Source organism: Protopterus annectens, chromosome 12.part0 (assembly GCF_019279795.1).
Source record: "Protopterus annectens isolate FY-2018-M chromosome 12.part0, PAN1.0, whole genome shotgun sequence".
NCBI classification, from domain to species: Eukaryota; Metazoa; Chordata; order Ceratodontiformes; family Protopteridae; genus Protopterus; species Protopterus annectens.
This window is the reverse complement of record NC_056746.1, coordinates 807,884,108-807,911,607: the sequence shown is the minus strand read 5'-3', so window position 1 is coordinate 807,911,607 and position 27,500 is coordinate 807,884,108. Positions and strand designations below refer to the sequence as shown.

The window sequence follows — 27,500 nt, the reverse complement described above, 5'->3', positions numbered from 1 at the left end:
TAGATGCTGTGGTAGTGGCGGTGGCCACCAAGAAGGAATTGTCAGAGACTTCATCTTCTGTTCATCTCCTGAACAGAGAGTCTCATATGATGGACAGATATGTAAAGGGCATCTTCTCTTCAGCGACCTTTACACTCGGGTCCCTGAATTACCGTACATATTTTACCAGGTTACAGAGAGATCTCCTGAAGGAGCTAGGAGATACTCTCCAGGGTTCAGTAGCTGCGGGGGGGGGGTATCGGATAAAGTGTTCTCCCAGCTCGCCACCTTGAATTCAGTGGTAAACTGCTTCATGAGGCTCATTTCCTATGCAGCTGATGGAGCGAGTAGGGCAGTGGGTTCAGTAGTTTCCCTAAGGAGACATTCCTGGATGCACTTGTGTAACTTTGCGGAGCCCTTTAAGTCCTCCTTTGGTAATGCCACCTTTGATGGTTCGTCCTTGTTCGGGCCTAAAGTTAAAGACAGACTAACCAGGTGTGAACAGGAAGGAAAAACTCTCTCTGCCGTAAGAGTCTATTTTTCCCTACTTTCTAAGCCTTATCATAAGGTCAAAAGGGAGGACAAATGTGGTTTTGAAAATCCCAGAGAGGTTTTCAAGACACATGTGGTGAGCCTTCCCCCAGGGGCAGATGGGGAAGCAATAATGGAAGTCGCCAGCCATGTGGCAGACTGGGTCCGCAAAACCAGGGTGACAGAGAATCCTTCTTTGGCAAGACCTTTCAGCGCTCCTGAAAGGAGGCCCATCTGTCCATCTCTGGAGGCAGTCGGGGGTCACTTATCTTTGTAACCAGAAGCCTGGCTAACGATCACAAAAGACAAGTGGGTACAAAGTATCCATACTCTTTTCTTTCCCCATCCGAAACATAAGGAACATCCTGGACATTCCACCCAGTCAGAGGGAACAGGCAATTCTAGAAATTGGAAAGTTACTAGAAAAAAAGAGTCATTCAAACAGTCCCTGCAGACCAAATAGGATCTGGAGCTTACTCAAGGTATTTTTTTATTTCCAAAGAAAACAGGGGACTGGAGACCCATCCTGAATATCAGCAGATTAAACAAATCAGTGAAGAAAGTGAAGTTCCGGCTGGTAACACTGCATTCAATACTTACCTTTCTGGGAAAAGATAATTAGATGTGCTCCATAGATCTCCAGGATGCGTACTACCATATAAAGATGGGCAGGTGATCCAGGAGTCGTTTGCGCTTTTGGCTGGGGGCCAGTCACTAGCAGTTTTGAGTTCTGCCCTTTGGTCTCCCTACAGCCCCCAGAGTGTTCACCAAGTGTATGGCAGTAGTCACGGCTCACATGAGATGCCTAGGATTCCGAGTGTTTCCGTACCTAGGTGACTGGCTAATAACTCCCACCGTCATGCATCTACTAATAAAAGTGAGAGACACCACTTTACAGCTCTGTTCTCACCTGGGAATCACAATAAATTATGAAGGTCTGTCTTATTGCCTTCTCAGCATACTGGCTTTATAGGAGCAGATTTAGACACAAGAAGTATGGTGGCAAAACTTCCCTCCGAAAGGGTTAAAGTCTTACGAACCCAAATCGTAGACATTCTTCCCAAAAGAAACGTTCAGGCAAGTACTGGGAACAATGGCAGCTGCAATTACCCTGATCTATTGGCACCGCCTACACATGAGAAAACTTCAGTGGCCACTATTCAGTCAGTGGTCCATGCAGGAACTACCCATGTCCCACCAGATCTTGATAACAGAATCCTGCAAGAAGTACCTTTGATGGTGGCTTTACTCCAATCATGTAACATTAGGCGACCCCTTTCTTCCCCCTCAACCTTTAGCCACAGTGACCATGGATGCTTCTCAGACAGGGTGTGGGGGGTCATTATCTGGGAAGGACCGTTTAAGACACTTGACAGGAACACGAGGCCCATTTGCACATCAGTATCCTGGAGATGAGAGTGGTGCTTTTAGTGTTGCAAGCATTCCAAGATGCTCTTCCACTGGGAACTATTGCAGTACAGATGGACAACATATTGGTTGTTTGGTACATAAACAAACAAGGAGGAACCAGGTCCTACCCCTTTGTTGAGAGGCCATGAGAGTATGGCAGTGAGCTACCTGCTCCCAACACTTTCTGATAACAGCACACATCCTGAGGAAATCCAGTGTGATAGCAGACAGCCTCAGCAGAGCAATCCTAATGCCTCACGAGTGGTCCCTAAAACAAGAAGTAGCAGAGATGATTTTCCACAGATGGGGCCAGCCTTGCTGTGACCTTTTTACCACGTCCATGGATGCCAGATGCAGCAACTTTTTTACCCTAATCCCCCCCAGGGAAGTCACCAAGGGATGCACTTGTACACAGTTGGCCCTCATGTCTCCTCTACACCTTCCTTCTTCCTTCCTTTTCCATTGATACCAAAGGTTCTTCAGAAAGCCAGCTAATTGGGAAGGAACTTAATACTCGTTGCCCCATACTGACCACACCACATCTAGTTCCCCTTCCTGTGGCCTCATTTACAGGAGGAGCCGTGGATTCTGGACCCAGTTCCGGACCTTCTGACTCATGCGCAAGGGATGCTCCATCCATCTCTTCAAACCCTCAAACTGACAGCATGGCTGCTCCAATTCCAAACTTAGCCAAGTTCCCTAAACTTTCCCAGTCAGCTAAACATATCTTAATCTCATCTCATAAGACTTCAACAAAGAAATTATACATGAGCAAATGGAAAAGATTTTCTGCTTCGGCCAAAAATAACCACGTTGACCCTTTCCCTACCCCCATAGTTTCCATTCTTGAATTTTTGACAAAGCTTTTTAATGAAGGTGCAGCTGCAGCCACTATTTGAGTTCAATTAGCAGCGATGTCTAACTTCCATACAGGTGAATCAGGACCAAATCTGATGTCCCACAGGCTATGCAAGGCTTTTCTGAAGGGGACTATTTTATTAAGACCACCCATTAAAGCCCCACCAGAACCATGGGACCTAAATTTGATCTTATCCTGTCTGATTCTTCCCCCTTTTGAACCCGCATCATCCTGTGATCTAACGTTTTTGACATGGAAGACAATTCTTTTGATAGCCATCACTTCTGCTTGAAGAGTTGCAGATTACAGGCATTGTCGACAAAGCCGCCCTACCTGCTTTTCCACAAAGACAGGATATCCCAACGAACAAACCCATCCTTTCTACCCAAAGTATGCTCAGAATCTAATCTGAATCCATCTATAGAACTTCCAGTCTCTTTTTCTCAACTATGGCAACAAAGCAGAATATATGCTACACCAACTAGATGTGCTTAGACAATAGGACAAAGGACTTCAGAATATCCGACCAACAATTTGTATCCTTTTCAGACCCTAAGAAAGGTGCTCCAGTATCTAAAGTCACATTTTCTAAATGGTTATCAGATTGTATAACTTTTACTTACAAATCTCAGAACAAAGAACTCCCTGAAAAGATAAAAGGTCATCCTACAAGAGCTATAGGAACCTCTGCTGCCTTTCGGACTACCAATTGATACCATTTGTGCTGCAGCAACATGGGCAAGGCTTCATACCTTTATCACTCATTACAGAGTGGATTTGGCCTCCAAGGACAGGACCTCTTCTGGGTTCACTGTTCTAAAGAATATTCTCCATTGAGCCACCCGAGAAAGATGGTGCTAGGGATACTGTCCCAACCAGTACAGAATGAATGCGAGATAAGACAACATCACATAAGGAAGCTATATACTCACCGTAACGTTCCATGTGTGTTGTCCATCTTGCCTTCATTCTTAGGTCCCACCCTCCTCCCCAGCCTTTGGTTCCTGGAGGACCAAGCAGTTACAACTGAGCAAAATAATGTTCTCTGACCTAATAGACATGAAGTTAGACCTTCTAGTTTATGTTGTTATATCAGCAAACAAGATCTAGGGAGTTTCCTAGAGCATCATGGGACAGGGTTTTTAGTCCTGAGCTAGTTAAAGACCTCTAGCTTTTGGAAATGGCCGAATTGGAACCGAGGATCAGTTCCGAACCCAACCAGTATAGAATGAAGGCAAGATGGACAACACATATGGAACGTTATGGTGAGTACATAACTTCTTTTTTTAATAGAAGAAGCTGAAACATACAGAGTTAATTTTCAAAACTTCAAGAAAATAAGTTTAAAAGTAAAGTGTTTTACGGTTGTGTTCTCTCAGTTAGCAGACACAATGTCTAGAGGTAGAGGTTTTCCTATTGTCTTGAAACAGAAATAATTACTAGGTTTCAAATATAAATGTGTTTAATTGTTTTACGACTTCCAGTTCTGAGCAAATATCTGAGAGATATGTATTTTTTACATAAAAATGTTAAATCTTGTTAAGTTTCTGTTAGCCTGGGAACTGAAGGCAGGTGACAAAGAGTGATGTCATCCAGGCTAACCCAGCAGTAATATGTGATATTAATTTAAGAACTCTTCTCAGATAGAGACACTGGGCATTTTGTATTTTGTCTTGGACCTAGCAAGAACATCCACTCATCTGCATTTGTCTTGCTCTGTAAGTAAGTCTAGGGTACAGTAATTTCTTTTAGATATAGATAGGAATATAGTAAGGATTAGTTTAGATGTTTTCTGTATTTATTTGAGACTGTCCTGCAATGTTGTTTTAAAATATTTCCTGTGATTCTGAACTCTGTAGTTAGTGTTTGAGTATTGTCTTGTTCTTTTATTATTTTTTTATTAAATATATTTAACCCTTTTAATTGTGGCTGGTTTGTTTGGGTGGCTGCGGTGGTGCAGTGGTTAGCATTACTGCCTCACAGCAAGAGGTTCTCCAGTTCGATCCTTGGCTGGGGTGCCTTCTATGCAGAGTCTGCATGTCCTCCCTGAGGTCACGTGGGTTTCCTCTGGGTGCTCCTGTTTCCTCCCACATCCCAAAGACATGCTGTAGGTGGATTGGATACTCTAAATTGGTCCAAGGTGTGAGTGCGTGCATGTGTGTGCCTTCCGTGGAAGGTTGGATGCCGGGCTGGCACCTCGACACTGTAAAACTCCACTGCCAATCATGAGCGGACAGGTGATCCACTGTGGTGACCCCTAACAGGGAAAAAACAAAAGAAGAAGAAATGTGGCATGTTTGTTTAGAGATATTTAAGCTCTTAGAATACTTGCATATGTATCTGGTGATGCTGTATAGGCCACTGCAATAGTGTTGCTCTTGGTCACACTTACCATTTGGATAATAGTAACATTACACAGTAGGATTGGTCACCCTTTGTAAAGGGCTTTATAGAAGCTGATAAGTAGTGGTTAGTGGCAGTGATAACTACCTTATAGTTTAGGCAGAAGGGGACATAGCTAGTAAACCTGTGCCAGCCTTCCTCAGGAGAGTCTATGTGTTTGATGCGCGCTTAGGTGTGTGCTCTTGGGTGTGTGCTTGTGTGCGTGTGTGTGTGATTGTGTGTGTGTGTGTGTGTGTGTGTGTGTGTGTGTGTGTGTGTGTGTGTGTGTGTGTGTGTGAGACCTACTTGGGCAGGGACACGAAGCACTGGTTGGACAGAGAGGGTGCTGGAGGTTTTGGCTTGACCACTCAACTGAGATCTTAACCCTATAGCTATGCCAGTGGGGAGTCTTGTTGGAGATCTGGAGAAAGAAAGTGAAACCAGCCCCAGACTGACTGTGATCTCTGTGTGCACTTAAGGGAAATTGTACTTTACTGTGTGTGTAATACTGTGTGTGTAATTGTCATCCTCCCATTGTGAACATCCCTCACTGTTGTCAGTGGTAAGGATTGAGGCTCCTTGATTACTGGGCCAGTGCAGGGGTGTCACAATTCCAAACAGGCTTTGTGCCTCGTGAATGGAGAACAGCAACAGTCAGCCCTCTACACAAAGGTGTACCATCTACAGACCCTGGATACTACAGACCCATAAGTCTCACTAGTCTTGTATGTAAAGCCATGGAAAGAATTATCATGGGAATGATCAATAATGATATGGTAACCCTCCAAACACTAGACCCAACCCAGTCTGGTTTTGTCAAGGGCAGTTCGTACCTACTGAACCTGATGGACCTCTTTGAGAAGATCAACAAGACAATGGATGAGGGCAACATAGTTCACACTGCCTACCTTGACCTTGCCAAGACATTTGACACAATACCCCACTCTGGAATTGTTGACAAACTCAAGAGGTTAGGTACATACTGGTATGTCACCCAGTGGATAGCCAACTGGCTCACTGACAGGACCCAGGAAGTTAGAATTGGGGAGTCCACCTCTACAAAGAGACCATTCTCTGGCTGACTAAATTTGCAGATGATTGTAAATTAGGAGCTGCCATTGAATCCCACACTGGCACAAATTTTCTTCAGGAAGGGCCGACAGAAACAACTGGTGTCAGAGCCATGGACTAAAGCTAAATGCCAAGAAATGTATAATAGTATCCTTCAGGAAGTCCTCCACCCTTGGTAACTATCATATTGACAACACACCCCTTAGAGTTGACCCAGTAGTCAGGGACTTAAAGATACACACAGACCGTAATCTAGCCTTTGATCATCATGTGTCTAAAGTACTGAGGAAATCATTCTATGTTGCGCAGCTTATAAACAAAGGTATGGTGTCTAGGTCCAAGGAAGTCATTGTTCCACTGTATTTGTCTTTCATCAGACTTATCATCGAGTACAGTGCCCCCTTTGGTATATACCTAACAGGCATATCCAACAGTAGGAACTTCCACAGAGGTTCCTCACTAAAAGAATACAGGGAGTAAGTAAAATGTCCTTGCAGACTGCCTCAAGGCCCTATCCCCATATTCTGTCTCCTAAAGGCTGTTGAGGGGAGATCTATGCCTGGCATACAGGACATTGTCAGACCCCACTCTGATGAACCTCCTGCATATCCACAAAACCAACAACACCAGAATTACCCGTTCTAAGACTTAAACTTTGCCTGTGATATAAATAGGATCTTCTGGAGTGACAAGTATGTATCCCAGAGGCTACCCAGTGTCTGAAACAGAGTTCCCCCTAGCAACCAGTTCAAGGGTAACTTGGACAATTGGATGGGGAACATTCATTCTGGGTTTGGCACCTGACTCTAATGGACACAGGCAACCTGTAAATGGTTCATCTCCCAGGCTCCTGCTTACACTTTTTAAGAGTACCAGAACTTGTCAGAGATTTGGGATGCACAGCCAGGCTTAAAAAGGCCCTTGTGGCCATTAGCCTAGTAAATACCTATAAATCTATGAACCTATGACTAGGCCTATAATAGTCTGCAGACTGATGACCTGGTATTTATCTACCAGTCTATTATATCTTGAATATGTCATGCAAAGTATTGGATTATACCCTTGATACTGGGGACCCAAATGGTTTGGGGTGCATGGCAAGACTTGTAAAAGCCATAGTGGTCATTAGCCTAGTAACAACCTATGAACCTATAAAAGTAAGGAAGTACTTAGTTTTATCTGGAATGGAAGACTGTTCCATATAAAAGATACTCTGATACATACCCATCCCTTCAACATATTTTATTTGGGTCTGTTTTACTTTATCGAACTTCCAGATTGTGGAAACCCAGATGGTCAACTGTTTGGTTACTGGAACCATTTTAGCTGAGATCACAGTACAGTGTACAGATCAAGGAATTTGCCATTTTACCCACTGTAGTGTGATGTCTGAGTTGATATAAATTAATTGTCAAGGGGTCTGAGGGGTGCAGGGGGCTTGCCCCCCCCTGCAAAGACATTATTTATGTTGTTTGCAGGTTTTGTTTGGGTCTGTTTTAGTTTATCAGTGAACTGAATTGTTGACCATATGATCCTGACCATGTGGGTTCTGGCAATTTGGATTTTAGATAAAATAAAATACTCATTCTATTTGTGTTGCAAAAGAGATTAAGGTCCCTTGAGTGGGTGTTCACACCTTTATTGCACTTGCAAATATGTAATAGATTCTCAGATCCCTGACTATGGGATTAACTTTCAGGGGTGTATTGTTAATGTAATAGTTACAAGGGAAGTCATGCTTGTTGAAAGATATGATTATTAGCCCATGGCTTTGAAACCAGTTATTTATTTGGGAGAAGCCTGTTGTAGGATTTTCTTGTTCTCTAGGGAGCTTATGACAGAACCAAGTTTACAGTCTGCAAATTCGATCAGCCACAAACCTTTAGCATTAGCTTTGACCTCTGAGAAATAAATACCAAAGAGGAGTGGCCCAAGGACTGCACCCAGGAGTACTCAGCTAGTGTCACCTCTTTTTGGTGGTGGTAGAGCCACCCACCCTAATTTCATGGATTCTGTTTAGGAGCCAATTTGCTATCTACAGAGCAGCACAGGGATTTAAAGTTAGCTGTGTGAGTTTATCAACTGTACTTGAGTGTGGAATGGTCCTGACAACATTTACAATGTCTATATTACGCAATATATGCTGACTTTTATCCCTCATCCGTTGTTTCAGTAACCTCATCAAAGAAGTCAACCAGGTTAGGTAGGCAGCATCTACCCGCCTGACAAAACCTAACTGCCTTGGGTCAGGAGTTTGTAAGGTTGCCTATGTCCTTATTCTTGAATATCATAACGATCCTTTCTAGAGCCTTACAGACGAGGCTAATCAGACTCTTTTGGGGGGGGGGTAGTAACTCAGGTAGGTCTATTGATACCCAACCTTTGTGTAGGGGAATGACTGTTGCTGTCCTTCGTTTTTCTAACACAAACCCTGTTTTCAGGCTAATCTTGAATAGCTTCTGTAGAGGGTTTGACAGGTCATTGTTTAGGCTAGCCATTAGGCTTTCCTTGTATGTTGTCTGACTCCACAGGAGCTGTGCTTTTTGCCTTGGGTAGTGCTTTAAGGACTTGTTTTTGGTAGATTTGAGCTGAGAATGTGGAGGCTGGCATGTGATCTGGTAATGGGGGGGGGGGGTGATGAAGTTAGAGATACATTTATCTGCTAATAGAGTGGCTGTGTGTCTGGGCCTGAGTGTATGATATCATTTACTATTGGCTCTCTTCAGTGCTGGAAATTGTTTTTGAGGTTTCTAGCATAAATAAAAAGTGCTTTGTGATTTGATCCTGGTCCAAAGTTCCCCATTAAGTTTAGCAACAGCATTTTTGGCATTTAGAGTTACATTTATTTTTCTATGAAGTCAGATTTTTTTCTTTTATTATAGAGTCTGTATATATTTGCGTTCTACCGTAAGAGCTATTTTTAAATTACACATTGTATTCACTTTGGAGTGGGATGGCTCCATCTGTGCAAATAATTACATGTGCATAGAATTTGGTGGTAAAGGATTCCTCATGCACAGAGGAGTCCATCATGTTTGAAGGGGATATTGAATTTAGCCAGGTCATTGCTCAGTTGTTAGTAGATAGTTTTAGCAAAATCTCTGAATAATGAGTTATTGGAGGATGCTTCCAGTTTGTCTTGGTGAATATGACTGTTTTATAGTCCGATTTCAGTAGAGAGGAAGTTACAACTGGTAGGGAACAGAGCTATCCAATATTGGTTAGAATCTAGTCTAGGATTTTGTAGCCTCTAGTTGGAGTGTATATCAGCCATGTTAACTTCTTGGCAGTTCAGTAAAATCTACTAACATAGGTTTAAACTGCTTAGGATACTCACCTAAACGCATGTCAATAATGTGCTTAAATAATTTTAGAAATCATTTGAAGGAAAAAGAAAAAATGTATTGAAAATGTTTTATAATTTAGCAGTATATTAAATTTAGTTTCAGATTATTTATTTTTTATCCAAGCAAGTTCATTTGAAATTAATCTTTTGTTTTTCTTCCCAAAGGTATGTCACCTCGGACTGGTACTGATGTTGATGCAGGAAATGTCTATAAAGCATTCTCTGAATTAGGATTTAAGTGTGAGGTACAAAATGACTTAAAATCTAATCAGATGATCCAGCTTTTAAAAAAAGGTAATCTTTCCTTTTGATTATGTACTCTGAAATACTGCCATGTTTGTGTAAGAAATACACCCATAGTACTTCTTTATTTATTTATTTAATTTATTTATTTTTGCAGTTTTTTCCTCCACTCCCTGCTAATCTTCAGTCCACTATTGGCCAGTCAGCCCATGTTCCCAATCACCGTTTTAAGAGCCAACCAGGAGGGGACATCATTTAGGTAGCCATCAAGGGTGATTCTATTTTTTTTTTTTTTTTTGCATTATGCCATGCGGTCCTTCTGCTCACTTGGTTTCTGAGGGAAGGAGGAGTGCATTGGGCCGATGGTGCTCATCACTCTTCCCTTCCACAAGGGCCATTGCCAGCAAACTGCCCTGCCATCATGTCCTCAAGCATGAGTAGTGGTTCCCCATTCTCCAGCAGAGAAAATGCAAGACCATGTGTGCTTATTCAGCCACCCACACTTTCCATCCTGTGGGAGATGTAAGTAGGTCAAACTCCTTCACTCCTGACCCCCCCCCCCCCATCTGTCTCCTCCAGTGCCAGGTTTGGTAATTGAAACAAACTGTTACTTAGGTCACAGTCAGGGTTCCTTCCCATTCAGCCACAGAGCCAGGCTGGAATTCCATACATAGTTGTACTTCCCATTATTTGTTGACTGGAATCCATGCACTGCCACTGTGGAATATCATTAGGCAAGTTTTACATAAGACTGTTGGTTTGTGGGAAGTGGAGTTCTTCTTTAATGGCTTTGAGAAAACGGTGATAATAATATTTTGATTAGTAGTAAGTTAAGGGGAAGGAATCTGTATTACTGACATGGATGCCTCTCGAACCAAAACAGAAACACAGTTCTGTGAACCTGAGTACATAGACTTTGTTAAGGAGGAGTGTGAAAATTTGACACCATATTGAAAGCCTTACATGAAAAGAAATTTGTTAGGAAGCAAGCTCTTAAAATTTGATAGTTCCCTTTCCCAAAATGCCCAAATTCTTTTTCATCCCTAAGCCTACAAAAAACGTAAAGATTCCCCATACTATCCAGTAGTCACAGAGCTGGGTCAGCTACAGATCCATTTTCTGTTTACCTGGAACACAAGTTCAAAAGCCTATCTAAAATAACTCCATTCTTCATCCTGGACACCCTATACTTCCCAAGAAAAATCATAGACATTAGTATTGGCAGAGGTGCAGTCCTCAGTAAATTTTACAAACTTCTTAACTGAGTAATTTGCCTGGTACTTGTGTATCACATCTGAATTAAGTTTCCTTTTGTGCTGTGTTTGTTGTTCCTGAAGTACAGTTGGAACTGGGACTCTTACTGATATCCACTAGGTGGATAGTGTATTACAATTTTAATATTCAGGCTCAGGAGAATACAGTACTGGCCTATCAGAAAATATTTGCACTCTTAAATTGCTTAAATTTAGGACACAGACACTTCTATATAAAAATGGTTGTTGCTTTGGAGGTATAACTGTAGCAATAACCTTGTGGATGCTCCACTTGGGGGACAGTGACAGTGATCTCCACACTTCCACTGCAGCCTAGATTTCCTTGGCTCATGATGCAAGTTAAGATGAGTCTCCAGACAAGAAGAACATTACTAAAATGAGCAAGTATGTATAACTCTTCATACAGGCATTGTATTGAATCGTTCATAGTAGTGTTCTGGAGGATACTCTTGAATAATATAGCAAGCATTTATTAATTTGGAATATACTGGAGCATTAGTAGTTAACTAGGTACAACAATCACAGGGCAGCCATGTACTGGATTTTAGTCTTTTTTGGCAACTTTATTTGCCACACTGCTAAATTGTGACATGCACACAAACACATTAATAACAATGAAAACATCCTAACATTTTCCATTATCATATACTTGCAGTATACATATGGTTTCCATCATTGGTCTCTTCTTAGAACATGCACATTAGTTTTTCAGTTGTAATGAACCTACTTTTTTTGCTCATCTGTTTCAGCATTATTTTGTATATATTGTTCCCAAGTGCACCATTTGTTCTTATGAGATATGCTAAATCATTCCTCCATTGTTTAATATCCCCAGCTATGCATCTTTTATTTTCTCTACAATATTTAGTACTTCATTTCCAGCTGGTTTAAATTTTGATTTCCACTTTCATGTAATTACTTTCTTTGCTGCAAATGATATAAAACTTAATAATGCCTTACTGACACTTACAAACCTAGACACCAACTCACTGTAGCATCATCTCCTTAGTTAATATAAAGTGTTCCCCTAACAACTGTGTCAAGGTATTCTGTATAGAACCCTTAAACTTGAGTAACTCCACACATTCCCAAAAATGCATTTCCATTTCTTCTTTCGTTCTCTTTACATCTCCAACATCTACTTTCCACTTGAGGGAAAATCCTCTGAAGCTTACTTGATGTGTAAAAGTACAGGTATAAACATTTCCATCATTTTCATGCATGTATCTGAAGTCTTCTGCACTTGGGAGCACTACCTGGGGCCTTGCAAATTTCTACCTACTGTTGTTTTGTAATTTGTCATTCTAATCATATCTCCCAGTCTTTAAAGACTACTATAATTGTTTTTTATAATTATGGTGTAGCATTTTATATGCCTAAATAATTATATCTCCTTAATAGCATCTTTTGTTCTTCAGTCCACTAACAATCCTACCAGAGTTGGTCTTCCACTTGTTAATCCCCCACCCCTATCTCTAGTGTGCCAATTGTCCTTGATATGGAAGATATTCTTTGATCTGCAGGTCAAACGCCATTCCATTCTGTTGCTTTTCTTTTCCAGTATTTCTTCTCAGTAGCGTGGTTCCTTTTTCAGTTTCCTCCAGCTACTTCCTGCCCTCTTCTTGCCTGTTTTCATTGTCCTTAGCTGTATTTATTCATAATGGCAATATCTTCTTTCACAGCTCTCTCACTGGTTTATTATTATGTTAGTTGCCAGTTTAGTTATATAATATTCCAAATAATTATTTCTTTTCTTCTTAACAGCTTGATTCCAAAACTTGTATCTTTCCATGTCCATCATACCTCAGTCTTGATCTATAGCTACCTGCTTTTGTTATGAATGTCTTAGTTGTGTATCTTTTAAATACCTCTTCAAGTCAGGTAGCCCTAAATTACCCTGTCCAAGAGGAAGAATCTGCTTGTCCTAGTTTTACTTTTGGTGTCTGCCCCTCCCAAATAAATTCCTTCAAATCTTTATTAATTAATATCCATAACTTTTCCTTTGGTTGTTTTAAAAATATGCCTAATCTATGTATAGAACCAGAGGAACTAAAAACATTGTCACTGCCAGCATCTTGCTTATGTCCATGGTCGTTAATTTCCAGTCTCTTGATTTTCCATAACTTTCTGTTTCTTCTCTTCTCACATATCCTTAGCTGCCTTAACAAGGTTCTTTTTTAGTCCATCCACTCAAAATTCTTCATCTTTTCATGCCCCTCATAAATATGGGTATTGTTGAACTAATTCTTGTGTAGGCACACAGTTTATATGTTACAGCCATAATTTTACCTTAATTTATTTTATACACAAAAATTGTAACGAAATTAAAATATCCCACAACACTCTGATATCAGATTCAGGATTTGTCATTTACAAGATATGTGGCTCTTGAGAGCAAGGCTCCCCTGTTTATGCTATATTTCATATCTTCATTTCTTTGTAAAATATATACTATTGCATGGTATTCACTTTATATCTTAACCATTCATGTCTGTAATATGTATTGTATAATCACGTCACCTATGCTTGTAAGTGTATATAATGTATTACTCTTGTTAAACTTCCTTTGTAATGGAGCTTTTCTCCCTGGGCCTCCAGTGAAAATGGCCAATTTTGGCCAGTCGGACTTTCCTGGTAAACAAATGTAAAATAAAAATAAAAAATTTTCTCCTCAAAGCTATTTTTTCTTGATTGCCACACCAATTAAATCCCTGAATTTCAGAGTATTTTATCTTTTTAGCTAAAGATTGTAACTATATAGCAAATAAAAGAGGAGAAAGGAACATCTCTGCCTAGATGTTCTTCGTGTTTCACTGTTGCAGTCATTACATTTGGTTTATCTGCTTGCAGGTAGCCCTCAGTCGGCCTGATTAACAAAGTCTTGGGTCCTGCGTCGGTTGCTGTCCCTTCTACCATGACGTCAGGTCGTCAGGGGTATAAAACATGCAGCCGATGCCATTACATCAGTCTTTCTTGCCGTGCGGTGCCCAAAGCAGAAGCAGTTTGCAAGTGCCGGTTGGCCGACTCCTGAAATTTTCGTTTTCGAGTTTCAGAACCGAAGTCTTCAACTAAAGCTAAGTACCCCGTTGGGGAAACTTTTTCTTGCTCCTAACTGATGTCAGTAAAAGTTAATAATTGCATTACTTGTGGAAAGCAAATACCTCATAAAGATTTTCATTTGTACTGTATTCCTTGCCTAGGCCCTGACCACGACATACCTTGCTGTCAGTTTTGTGCTTTATTTAATCAGCGCACTGTCCGTCGTCTGTATATTTCCGCCTCTAAATATTTCGGTTCTCGGTTTAATTATCCAGAAATGTCGTCGGTTACCCATCCCACTACCAGGATTCCGAAAAAATGCAAAGATAAAGACAGGCCGCCGAGGCACTGGTACTCAGTGAGGCACGTTTGCGGCCCCTGATACCCGCTACTTGTGATTCGCAGGCCTCTACTGAGACTGGTATGCTTCGAGATGCTTCAACTGTGGAACCCGCGGATGTCTCTACCTTGGATGGGTCCGGAGCTGCTGTGCAGGCACCGGCTTCTGAGGGTGTATTCAGGCCTACGGACTTGCATATTAAACCGATGCCCCCTGTTTTACTTAGGCTTAAATCTTGAACCATGGCTAAAAAACCAACGCCCAGGCCACATGCTCAGGCCTCTGTGCCTAAAAAACAAATGATAAGAATGGCTGAAGATCTAATGACTCTAATCAGGGGTAGCCAACCCCCCCCTTCTAAGAGGCCTAGGACTGAAGTTGATTATGAATCTTCCGACCAGGATTTTGTTTTTTCTTATTCTTCTGATGATCTTGATTTGCCCTTATCTACTTAGGAAGATTCTGATGCAGAGGACTCCATTCCCTCTGCTTCCCATCCTGAGGATTTTTCTTTTGGGGAAATCTTGCATACTGTAAGGGAGCATTTGCACTGGGAAAGTTAGGATTTTTCTGATTCAAAAAGAGGCTTGGGGATTTCCTTCTCCTACCTCAGCATAGGCCTTTCGCTATTCCTCCTGTACTAGACATTGTTGATAATGCTTTTTTGGACTCTAGTTTGGCCCCTGATTCCTTGCCTCTTGCTCCCAGAAAACCTGACAGATACTACAGGGTCCCTGAGTCCCACAAGTTCCTTTTTAAAAATCGTACTGCAGATCCAGAGACTATTTCACAGGGGCCCAAGGGCATTAAGGCTTCTACTACCAAAATTCCTACCCCTTCTGATAGAGACTCAAGGGCGCTGGATAGATGGGGTAAGAAGGTTTACACTTCTGCAACCTTGGCCATTAGGGCTTTAAACTGCCAGTTTCATATGTTAAAGTATCAACAACATGTTATTGGACTGCTTAAACAGAAAATTATGTTGATTCCTGACTGTGTGGAAAATAAAGAATTACAGGATTTAATGCATTCTGCTGAACAAGTTGGAAAACATATTTTGCAATGTGGTTTTGATTCATTAGAGGCTTCTTGCAGGGGCTGCTGTTACTGGGTCTGTGCTTAGAAGGCATGCTTGGCTTAGGGAGCAATCTTTGCCTGATCATGTTAAAGCTAAATTGTTGGATGCTCCCTTAAATCAGGGCCGCCTGTTTGGCAACAAGGTTGAGGAAGTTCTTAAAAAGATGGAGGATAAAGCTAAATCTATGCAAACTGTTAAACATTTCTTACAAGTTCAGCCTCCTAGATTTAGTAGGCACTGACGCTCTAAGAATTCGTTCTTTCCAGCCCCTTCCAGGTCTTCTCAAGCCAAACCCAGACATAGCAAAAACCCCAGGTTTCAGTCCCAGGACACACACAGGACTAAGCAGTGGGGGGCCTCCACTTCCAAATCTGGGAGTTATAAGACTCCCCCTATGGTAAACTGTCTCAATGACTTCCTTTTAAAATTTCCAAGCACTTATCAACTGACTGCCCCTTTGGGGGGAAAGATTGCTCTTCATGCAAAGAACTGGGAACTCATTACTCAGGACAAATGGGTTTAAATATAGTGTCACAGGGATACAGATTTCACTTCCACACATTGCCAACACCAAGCAGATGGCTGGACATATCCCCAAATCAGTGGGCGGAGGCCCAAAAACAAGTACTTTCTCTCTTAATCATGGGGGCTATTCAACTGGTACCAGAAGAGGAAAAGGGACAAGGTTTCTATTCGAGACTTTTCCTGGTACCCAGAAAAGACAGTTCATGGCATCCTATCCTGGACCTGTAACACCTTTTTGGAGATTCCAAAATTCAAGATGCTAACTCTTCACCAGTTACTTCCTATGTTAGGCAAATATGCCTGGTTGGCAACACTAGATTTAAAAGAAGCATACCTTCACATTCCAATCAGGGAATCTTGCAGAAGATACCTACTCTTCAAAGCAGGCTACACGCACTATCAGTTCTCTGCACTGCCCTTTGGCTTATCTACTGCACCCAGGATATTCACAAAGTGCCTAGCTCCAGTTATTGCATTTTGCAGGCAAAGAAATATTCAAATATACCCATACCTGGACGATTGTCTAATTCAGGCAGAAAGCCAGGACATACTTTTGAATTATCCGGCCTTTGTACAAAGGGTTCTAACTTGTCTGGGGTACACCATAAATGAAAAGAAATCACAAGTGGTACCCTGTCAACAAATTATATTCCTGGGAGCAAGCTTGAATACAACTTCCCAGATGGCTTACCTCACACCAGAGAAACACATTCATTTGACAACCTACTTCAAGCAAGTGGCCACAAAAAACCCTATCTGCAAGACAAATACTACAAGCCTTGGGGTTCATGGCCTCCTGCATTCTTCTAATTCCATATGCAAGACTGCATATGAGGAAACTGCAGTGGTATCTAAAAAGCCTATGGTGTTAACATTCTCAGGATCTAAAAGCAATGATTCCTATCTTACCTTGCCTATGCCTAGAGGTCCATTGGTGGGCAGAGGCCTGTCACCAAAACAAGGGGCTACCTTTCACACCACTCCCTGCCACCCAAACCCTAACAACAGACGCATCAGATTATGCATGAGGAGCTCACCTGGCAGGGAAGTGCATTCAGGGCAAATGGAACCCAAGTCAAATGCACCTGCATATCAATCAAAAAGAAATGTTAGCTGTACAGAATGCTCTGACAGCCTTTAAGGACCTCATTCTTCCAGGACAACTAATGGTAAAGACGGACAACACCACTGATGTTCATCGTGTTATACTGCTGCAGTCATCACACTTGGGTTATCCTGCTGTCAGGCGGTCCCGCAGTCGGCCGAATCCCAAAGTCTTGGTCCAGCATCGGTTATCGTCGCTTCTTCCCTGACGTCAGTGCGACAGGGGTATAAAAGAGGCAGCCGACGCCATTTTCTTCAGTCTTTCTTGCCGCGCGGTGCCCGAAGCAGAAGCAGTTTGCAAGTGCCGGTCTGCTAGCTCCTGAGATTTTCTAATCGAATTTCAGCCTGAAGTCTTCTCTAAAGCTAAATACCCCGTTGGGGAAACTTTTCTTGCCTCAGACCGATGTCAGACAAAGTTAATAATTGCATTTCTTGTGGGAAGCAAATACCTCATAAGGATTTTCATTCTTATCATATCCCTTGCCTATGCCCAGACCACGACGTCTCTGGTTGTCAGTTTTGTGCTAGGTTCAACAAACGTACAATCAAGCATCGGGCAGATTTCGCCCGACATTATTTTGGCAGAAAATTTAACTATAGCATGTCGTCGGAGCAACAGACATCAGCAATGACTAAAAAACGGAAGGATAAGGACAGGCAACCAAGGCCAAGACCAGATACAGAGGCCTCAGCAAGGCCTGCTGCCGGTTCTCCGGTTTTCTGCGAGGCGCCTACGCAGCCCCTGACTACCGCTGGTTTAGAAATTCTGACGGCCTCCCAGACCGAATCAGCTGGGCCTCAGGAGCCAGTTCCATCTCACCCTTCGGACGACAACCCTGATGGTGATCCGGAGATTTTGGACAGGCCTTCGTTTTCTGAAGGTGTCTTCAAACCGACAGCTATTTCTGTTAAGTCTTATGCTAAACTTAAAGCCCCCTTAAAAGTTAGGAAACCGGGTTCACAGACCCCCCCACAGGCCCCTATGCCTAAAAAACAGATGCTCAAGATGGCTGAGGATTTAATTACCCTTATCAGGGGTTCCCAACTCCCTCCTGACAAAAGGCCTAGACTGGAGGAAGATTATCCTTCCTCTGAACAAGCATCCATTTCCTCAGCTAACTCTGAGGCCCAGGATTATTCCTTCCCTCCTTATGAAGACTCAGATGCTGAAGAGTCCATTCCCTCTGTCTCCCCCCCTGAAGACTACTCTTTTAGGGAAACTTTACACACCATGAGGGAACACTTCCACTGGGAAGGCCAAGATTACTCTGACTCTAAGAAAAGACTCTGTGAGTTTCTTCTTCTTCCACAGCATAGACCCCTTGCAATTCCTCCAGTTTTAGACATTTTGGATGATGTCTACACCGAATCTAATCTAAACCCAGACTCCTTACCTCCTGCACCAGCTAAACTAGACAGATACTACCGAGTTCCAGATTCTCATAAGTTTCTATATAAAAGCCCTGTTGCAGACCCCAAAACCATTTCCCAGGGTCCCAAAGGGGTTAAGGCCTCTACTGCTAAGAATCCACTACCTTCTGAAAGAGATTCCAGAGCATTAGAAATATGGGGGAAGAAAGTGTATACGTCTGCCACTTTGGCCATGAGGGCCTTAAACTGCCAATTCCACATGCTGAAATACCAGCAGTACTTGATTACACAGTTAAAGCAGAAAATGATCCTTCAGACAGATCAACCTGATTTCAAAGAGATGCAGGACTTGCTGCATGCAGCAAAACAGGTGGGAAAGCATACCTTACAGTGTGGTTTTGATTCATTGGAAGCCTCATGTAGAGCAGCTGTCACAGGATCTGTAATTCGTAGACATGCTTGGCTAAAAGAGCAAGCCTTACCAGAACATGTCAAAGCAAAGTTATTGGATGCTCCATTGCAGAAAGATGTGTTATTTGGTGTCAAAGCAGAGGAAGTCTTAAAGAAAATGGAAGAAAAGGCAAAATCTATGCAGACAGTCAAGGATTTTTTACAGGTACAACCTCCTCGTTTCAGCAGAAACTGGCCATCAAAAACTGGTCCTTTCCTGCATCAGACAGACCCCAAAGGGGTAGGTACAGATGCCCAAGGGGCAGAGGCCAGCCACAAGGTTCTTTTCAGCCTAGACAATGGCATACAACAACTCAAAGAGGTGGAGACGAAAGATCTCAACCCTTCAGGAAACAAACACAATGACTTTTCTCTTCACCTGCCAAGCAAAATTGCCGTGGCAGCACCTTTGGGAGGAAGACTGGCTCTATTTCCACAAAACTGGCGCATCATAACAAAGGACAAATGGGTTCTGGATATTATTACCTGAGGCTACAGATTTCATTTTCACACTTTACCACGGATGAGAGGCATGCCAATTTTGCCTCCAAACCAATGGGCAGAGGCACAAATGCAAATTTCAGCTCTTATGGATATGAAAGCAATTCAGAAGGTACCTACAAAGGAGCAAGGTCAAGGTTTTTACTCAAGACTATTTCTAGTACCAAGAAAGGACAAAGCCTGGAGACCCATTTTAGACCTCTCAGTTCTAAACACATACCTGGAGGTACCCAAATTCAAAATGCTTACACTACAGCAGCTTCTTCCCATGCTGGGCAAGGAGTCTTGGCTGGTAATGTTGGACCTCAAAGAGGCATACCTGCATGTCCCTGTCAGACAAGATTGCAGAAGATACCATTTTTGGCAGGTACAATGCATTATCAATTCTCTGCATTGCCCTTTGGCTTATCTACTGCGCCCAGAGTATTTACGAAATGTCTGGCATCAGTAATTGCATACTGCAGACAACGAGGAATACAAATTTATCCATATCTGGACGACTGCCTAATCCAAGCGGACAGCAAGGACATTCTATTACAGCATCTGGCATTTGTAGCAAAGCTGCTAAGTTGCCTTGGTGACCCAATAAACAAAAAGAAGTCAAAGCTAATACCCTCACAAGAGATAATATTCCTGGGTGCCAGCTTAAATACAATGGCCCAGATGGCTTATCTCAAGCCAGACAAACAAAAGCAACTGACTCAATACTTCAAAAAGATGGCAACTTTTACCCAGCTCACTGCAAGGAAAATCCTGCAGGCATTGGGGTTCATGGCATCCTGCATTCAACTAGTTCCATATGCAAAGCTGCATATGAGGAAATTACAATGGTACCTGAAAAGTGTATGGACTCAACACAGGCACAGCCTCGAAACAAGTATACCTCTCATTCCTTGCCTTCAAAAAGAGTTCCTATGGTGGGCTCAAGCATGTCAAATAAACAAGGGTCTTCCTTTTGTCTTACTTCCAGCAAACCAAACTATGATAACAGATTCTTCAGACTACGCCTGGGGAGCACACATGGCAGGACAGTGCATACAGGGCAAATGGTCTGCAAAACAAATGCATCTACACATCAACCAAAAAGAGATGCTAGCTGTGCAAAATGCACTGACAGCCTTCAAGGACCTCTTGCATCCAGGACAACTACTAATAAGGACAGACAACACCACAGTTATGTGGTACATAAACAAACAGGGAGGAACACACTCCTACACTTTATGCAGACAGGCAATGACCTTGTGAAACACAGCATTGACTTACCAAGTACAACTGCAAGCACAATTCCTGCCAGGAAAGGAAAACATATTGGCAGACGAATTAAGAGGAAATATGGCAGATCCGCACGAGTGGAGACTACACCCACAAGTATTTTCAATGATAACTCAAAGGTGGGGACGCCCAGACATAGATCTATTTGCCTCCCCCAACAATTGCCAACTACAGAAATTTTGCACAAGGACTTATCATTCCCTAGCCTGGAAAGTGGATGCCCTATCATTCAGTAGGACAGCATTGACAGTCTATGCCTTCCCACCACTACCTCTATTGACCAAGGTATTACTGAAAGTCATATCAGAGAGACCACAAATGATCCTCATTGCTCCGGACTGGCTACGTCAGCACTGGTACCCATTACTAAGGAACTTGACTCACAGCCCTCCATGGATCTTACCTCAATTCCCACTTCTGTTCACTCAGAAAAACTCTCAGATCCTTCACAGTCAGCTCAAGAATTTAAATTTAGCTGCATGGAGAATACCTTGAATTATCAATCAACACTTCTCTCAAAGGACATCCTGAATGCCATTTTGGAGGCCAGGAGGCCCAGCACCAGAAAAACCTACTCAGACAAATGGAAAAGATTTTGTGGGAAAGCAGTGCCTGTTAATATTAGGTCCCATTCTACCAGGGCTACAGCAACCTCAGCAGCCTTTTTCAGGGGGGGTTCCAACCAAAGACATTCTGGAGGCAGCTACTTGGAGTTCAGTGCAAACCTTTACCAAGCACTACCACCTTCCGTTATACTCAAAAACCAGAGCTGGTTTTGCCACTGCAGTTCTGCAGGGCATCCTAGCTTCGCCTAACCCAGTTTAGTACCAGCCACCCATCCATAGCTTTGGGATTCAACCCAAGTGTGATGACTGCAGCAGTATAACACGATGAACATAGTACAGTTTTGTACCTACCATAAATGTAGATGTTCGAGTGTATATACTGCTGCAGTCCAGGTTACCCTCCCACCATCCCCTCTACATACCAGGGTGTTACTTATAACTCCATGTACATCAATCAATTGGATGCATGTCTATATGGTGTATTTGCTAACAGCTAGTACTATTGTTTATCTACTAAGGTATTTTTGCATAGTTATTTGGATTGCCTTCCTAGTTGGGGGCACCTGGCATCTGGGTCAAGAAAAACTGAAGAAAATGGCGTTGGCTGCCTCTTTTATACCCGTGTCGCACTGACATCAGGGAAGAAGCGACGACAACCGACGCCGGACCAAGACTTTGGGATTCGGCCGACTGCGGGACCGCCTGACGGCAGGATAACCCAAGTGTGATAACTGCAGCAGTCTATACACTCGAACATCTACATTTATGGTAGGTACAAAACTGTACTTTATGTGGTACCTAAACAAGCAGGGGGGGTACACATGCTTAAACCCTCTGCAGACTAGCCATGGCATTGTGGAACACAGCCCTGAGCTACTAAGTGTACCTACAACCTCAATTCTTGCAAGGAAAATTAAATACACTGGCAGACATACTAAGCAGAAACCTCATGGACCCACACGAGTGCAAACTCGAACCAAGAATTTTCAACATGTTGACAAGCAAATGGGGGAGCCCAGATATAGACCTGTTTGCCTCTCCCCAGAACTAGCAATTTGACACATTTTGCACAAGGACTCCCCACAAACAAGTCTGGAAAGTGGATGCTCTGTTCTTCAGCTGGATAAACCTATCAGTCTATGCCTTCCCCCCTCTGCCTCTGCTCTCCAAAGTACTACTAAAAATCAAACAGGACAAACCAAGGATGATTGATTGCTCCAGACTGGCCACGTCAACACTGGTAGGATCTTATCTCCTTTCAAGCCAGCTGCTACTGCAGACTTAAAATTTCTTTCTTGGAAAAATAGCAATCGCTTCAGCTAGAAGGGTATCTGAATTACAGGCCCTTATGGCATTGGAACCTTTCATCATCTTTCATGCGGACAGGGTGTCCCTCAGAACCAATCCATCCTTCATGCCCAAGGTGGTATCCAGTGTGGCTCTTAATCAGTACATTCATTTGCCAACCTTCTTTCCCAATCCACAGAACAAAGGGGAACAGATACTGCATTCCTTAGACGTGCACAGACAACTTAGATTCTAGACAGGGCTAAATGTCAAAGGAAATCTGAACAACTGCTGGCGGCATTTGCTGCAGGGGCAGTGGGGAAGGCTATTTCAAAGCAAACCATTTCTAAATGGATAAGCCATTACATTAATTTCTGCTATAATCACCATGGAAAACCTATCCCCCAGGGGATCAGCCCTCACTCAACCAGGGCTGCATCTACCTCTACAGCCTTTCTCAGAGGCGTCCCTACCAGGGACATCCTAGAAGCTGCTACCTGGAGTTCTGTACATATTTTCACCAAGCATTATTATTTGCCAAGTTTCTCTAAATCCAGAGCTGGCCTTGCCACTGCAGTCTTGCAGGGCCTAATAGCTGGTCCTAATGCTATCTAAATTCCTCCTCCCAACCATAGCTTTGGGAATCTACCCAAATGTAATGACTGTAACAGTGAAACATGAAGAACATAGTACAGTTGTGTACACTTACCATAAATGTAGATGTTCTAGTGTATACACTGTTGCAGTCCTGGTTACCCTCCCTCCAGCCCCCTAACTTCTTTTGGCTATACCTCTACTTTCCTTTGTAGGTTCATAGGAGGGTACTAGGCTATTGGCCCTATGGCCTATATAAGCCTAGCCAAAAATGTACCCTGGCTTTCGCCACCCAAGAAAATTATTTTCCTGTGCCCCTGTCGAGCAGAGCCACAGAAGTGATCCCCGGGGTGAATTTCCTATCTTCCATCCAGTCATCAAGATTTTTCTTGAAGAGTGCTAATGAGGAGCTCTGTTTGACATAGATTGGTGGTCTTTTCCAGAGTATGGGAAGTCTTTGAGACAGGAATCTATCCCTCCGGCATGATGTTCTTTGTGTTTCACTGATGCAGTCATTACATTTGGGTTATCCTGCTGGCAGGTTGCCCTCAGTCGGCCTGAATTCCAAAGTCTTGGGTCCTGCGTCGGCTGCTGCCACCCCTTCCCTGACGTCAGGTCGTCAGGGGTATAAAAGATGCAGCCAACACCATTTTCTTCAGTCTTTCTTGCCGCACGGTGGCCGAAGCAGAAGCAGTTCGCAAGTGCCGGTCGGCCAACTCCTGAGATTTTCGTGTTCGAGTTTCAGATCCAAAGTCTTCATTAAAAGCTAAGTACCCCATTGGGGAAACTTTTTTCTTGCTCCAGACCGATGTCAGAAAAAGTTAATAATTGTATTTCTTGTGGGAAGCAAATATCTCATAAGGACTTTCATTCTTAATGTATTCCTTGCCTAGGCCCAGACCACGACATTGCTAGTTGTCGGTTTTGTGCTAGATTTAACCAACGCACCATTAAGTGTCAGTACGATTTTGCATTAAGCTATTTTGGGCGAAGATTTAACTATACAATGTTGTCGGACAGCCATCCGACTACCGGAGTTCACAAAAAATGGAAAGAAAAAGACAGGCAACCGAGGTCCAAAACCGACGACGAAGCTTCTCCTAAGCCAGTCTCTGGTATCCCTCCAGCATGTATTGTTTATTGTGGTGATAAAGTTTAGGTCCCTAGAGCGTGTAGCTCGGAGGGATTGGGATTTCTTTAAGTGGAGCATGTCCAACAGCTCTAGGTTTGACATAGCTTAGTATGTTAGGCAGAGATCGCCTCTGAGTAGGCGATATGTGACGGAGTAAAGCTGGTGTTTTTTGAGACGGTCTGCATAGGGCATCTGTTTGAGGCCAGTAATCCTCTTTGTGAGGTATTTCTGTGGCCTTTCCAGTTGTTGTAGATGTCTTGTGAGGTACATACCAAAAGGAGTGTTGTACTCTATAATGGGTCTAATGAGTGATGAGTAGAGTGGAACAATGACTTCTTTTTTCTGGATGAAAAACCTTTTGTGATGAGGTGAGCCACGTAGAAGGATTTCCTGACCACTGTGGCGATGTGATTATCAAAGGAGAGACTACTGTCCACCTGTGTCCTTATCACATTTTCGGCGTTAAGTAGACTACCAGCTATGTGGTAGTTCATGGGTACAGAGTTTTTACCAAAGGGGATGACGCTACACTTTTTGGCATTGAGCTTCAGGCCATGGCTTTGACACCAGGCATCTGTCTCATTGAGGCCCTTTTGTAGTATGTCCACATTGTTAGGAGTTTCGATTATGGCTCCTAGTTTGCAGTCATCTGCAAACTTTGTCAGCCAAAGACCTTCTGTGTTAACCTGTTCTTCAGAGAAGTAGATATCAAACGGGAAAGGACCCAGGACTGAACCTTGTGGTACTCAACTTGTCACTGGTCTGAAGTCGGATTTAGAGTCTGCTACTTTCACAGTGTGGGTTCTGTCCATGAGACAATTGGCAACCCATCTTGTGACACAGGGATTTATACCTAGTTTAGTGAGTTTATCTATAATTCCAGAGTGGGGGATGGTGTTGAAAGCCTTGGTGAGATCTAGATAAGCTGTGTGAACCACCTTACCCTCATCTATGGCTTTGGTGACTGCTTCAAAGAAGTCAATCAGGTTTAGGAGACATGATCTGCCTTTTACAAATCCGAACTGGGTAGGGTCTAGAGTTTGGGGATTACCAATGTCTTTGTTTATGAGTTCCATAATGATACGTTCCATGGCCTTGCAGACCAGGCTCGTCAGGCTACTGGGGCGGTAGTTCCCGGGGTCCATCGTGGCTCCCCCTTTGTGAAGTGGGATAACCGTCACGGTGCACCATTCAGCAGGCACAAAGCCTGAGGTGAGGCTATGACTGAACATGGTACTTAGGTAGGGTGCCAGTTCATTCTGTAGTTTGTGTAGAACGCAGCCTGGGATATTGTCAGGTCCCATGGATGCTCTGTTCATGGCGTTGGAGAGTGTGTTTTTTACCTGTGAAGCCGTGATTACAGGAACTTTGCATTCTTCCGGTATAGAGATGGGCCCTCTAGGGGGTGAGAGGGGGGTAAAGTTAGCAATGAACCTATCTGCCAGGATGTTGGCAATATCGGTTGGTTCTGTATATTTATTGCCATTGTGCTGTAACTCAGAGGAGATCTGAGTGTTGCCATTGAGATTCTTGACATAGCTATAGAAAGCTTTGTGGTTGTCTTTAGAGTTAGTGACAATTTTGTTTTCGTAACTAGCTTTGGAGGATTTTATGAGGGATCTCAGCTTCTTACTGAGGTTGATCAGGGCGTTCCTCCAGTCATGGGATTTTACTCTTTTTTTTTGCAACAGTTTCTTTCTTCTGTTGTAGAGTTTGTTTACAGCAGAGGGCCACCAGATCGGCTTCCTTTTTTTGGAGGCTAGCATCTTGGTTCTATTAGGGATAGCATGATCCATGCACATGTGTAAGTGCTTATAAAGTGCATTTGTGTAGGATTCAGCAGTGGTAACTCTATTGTCCATCTGCATGGGTGTCATGAAGTTTGCCACTTCTGTCTTAAGAAGTGTGAAGTTGGCTTTGGAGAAGTATTTTACGGTGGTTTCCCTAATTGGGGGTGGGGGCGGGATGTGGATGTCTAGGGTGATTAGTTTGTGGTCGGATCTGACCAACGAGGAATTGACCTCTGGTGTGGAACACTGGTTGCCCATGTTGGTAATGACCAGGTCTAGGATATTATTGCCCCTGGTGGGGGTGTGAATAAGTTGATCCAAGGCATTGGAATTTATGAATTCCAGAAAACGTTGAGCAAAAGAGTTGGTACATGAGTAGTTTTCCCAGTTAATATTGGGGTAGTTAAAATTGCCCATTATTAGGGTGTTAGGTTGTACCCTAATACTTTCCAGTATAACAAGAAATGAGGAGTGGGAATCCTGGGACATGGTGGGGGGGTCTGTAGCAAGCTTCAATTTGAATTGCGGTCTTGCCCAAAGTTAGTTGCACTTGGATAATCTTGGATGCATTATGCTGTTCAACTAGCCTGGAGGTGTGGATATCCTTAATGAATATGGACATGCCTCCACCTTTAGTGTTTCATTCTGGGTTAGGTGGCCGAAAGGTGTGGTATGAATTATAGCCTGGTAATGCAGGGGTGCTCTCTGGAGCTTTGAACCAGGTCTCTGTCACTGCATAGATGTCGATGTTCTCCATTTTAAGAAGTGCCTCGAGTGAGGTTTAGACTTCTAGCATTGAGTAGCATTACCCTCAGATTTTGCTTGCTTGTACCTGTTACAGTGGTGAATTTGTCATTTGATCCTTGCCTAAAAAAGGCACTATAGGGGTGGCAAGAGCCTTAGCCAGTATCCGGAATCCCAAGGGCGACAGGTGCAAGCCATCTCTGGCAAAGCATCGTGGTCTGTCGATCAGGTCGTTACTATGCTTAAAAGCCTTTTTGGTGTATTTGCTTTTTTGTTAGAGGTATATCATTGTACTTTTATATTTGATTGCTTCCCATTAGGGGGGCACCTGACATCTGGGGCAAGAGAAACTGATGTAATGGTGACGGCTGCATGTTTTATACCCTTGATGACTTGACGTCATGGAAGAAGGGACAGCAACCGACGCAAGACCCAAGACTTTGTTAATCAGGCCGACTGAGGGCTACCTGCAAGCATATAACCCAAATGTAATGACTGCAACAGTGAATACACTCAAACATCTACATTTATGGTAAGTGTACACAACTGTACTTTCCTGTACTCATAGTTAGGTACTAGGCTATCTGCCCGAAGGCATTTATAAGCCTAGCC

At 43.0% G+C, this 27,500-nt stretch overlaps 1 protein-coding gene across 2 annotated transcripts in view; it reads left to right on the top strand.

Moving 5' to 3' along the window:
* The window catches only part of CASP3 (caspase 3), a 642,424-nt gene that overhangs the window by 177,070 nt on the left and 437,854 nt on the right, over positions 1-27,500 (top strand). Inside the window, exon 4 of one of the 2 annotated variants that reach the window (XM_044089854.1) lies at positions 9,744-9,872. The exons of the other annotated variant lie outside the window; for it this stretch is intronic. Within the exon in view, the coding sequence (XP_043945789.1) occupies positions 9,744-9,872 (129 nt within the window). The remainder of the gene's footprint in view (positions 1-9,743; positions 9,873-27,500) is intronic. 2 annotated transcript variants of the gene reach the window in all.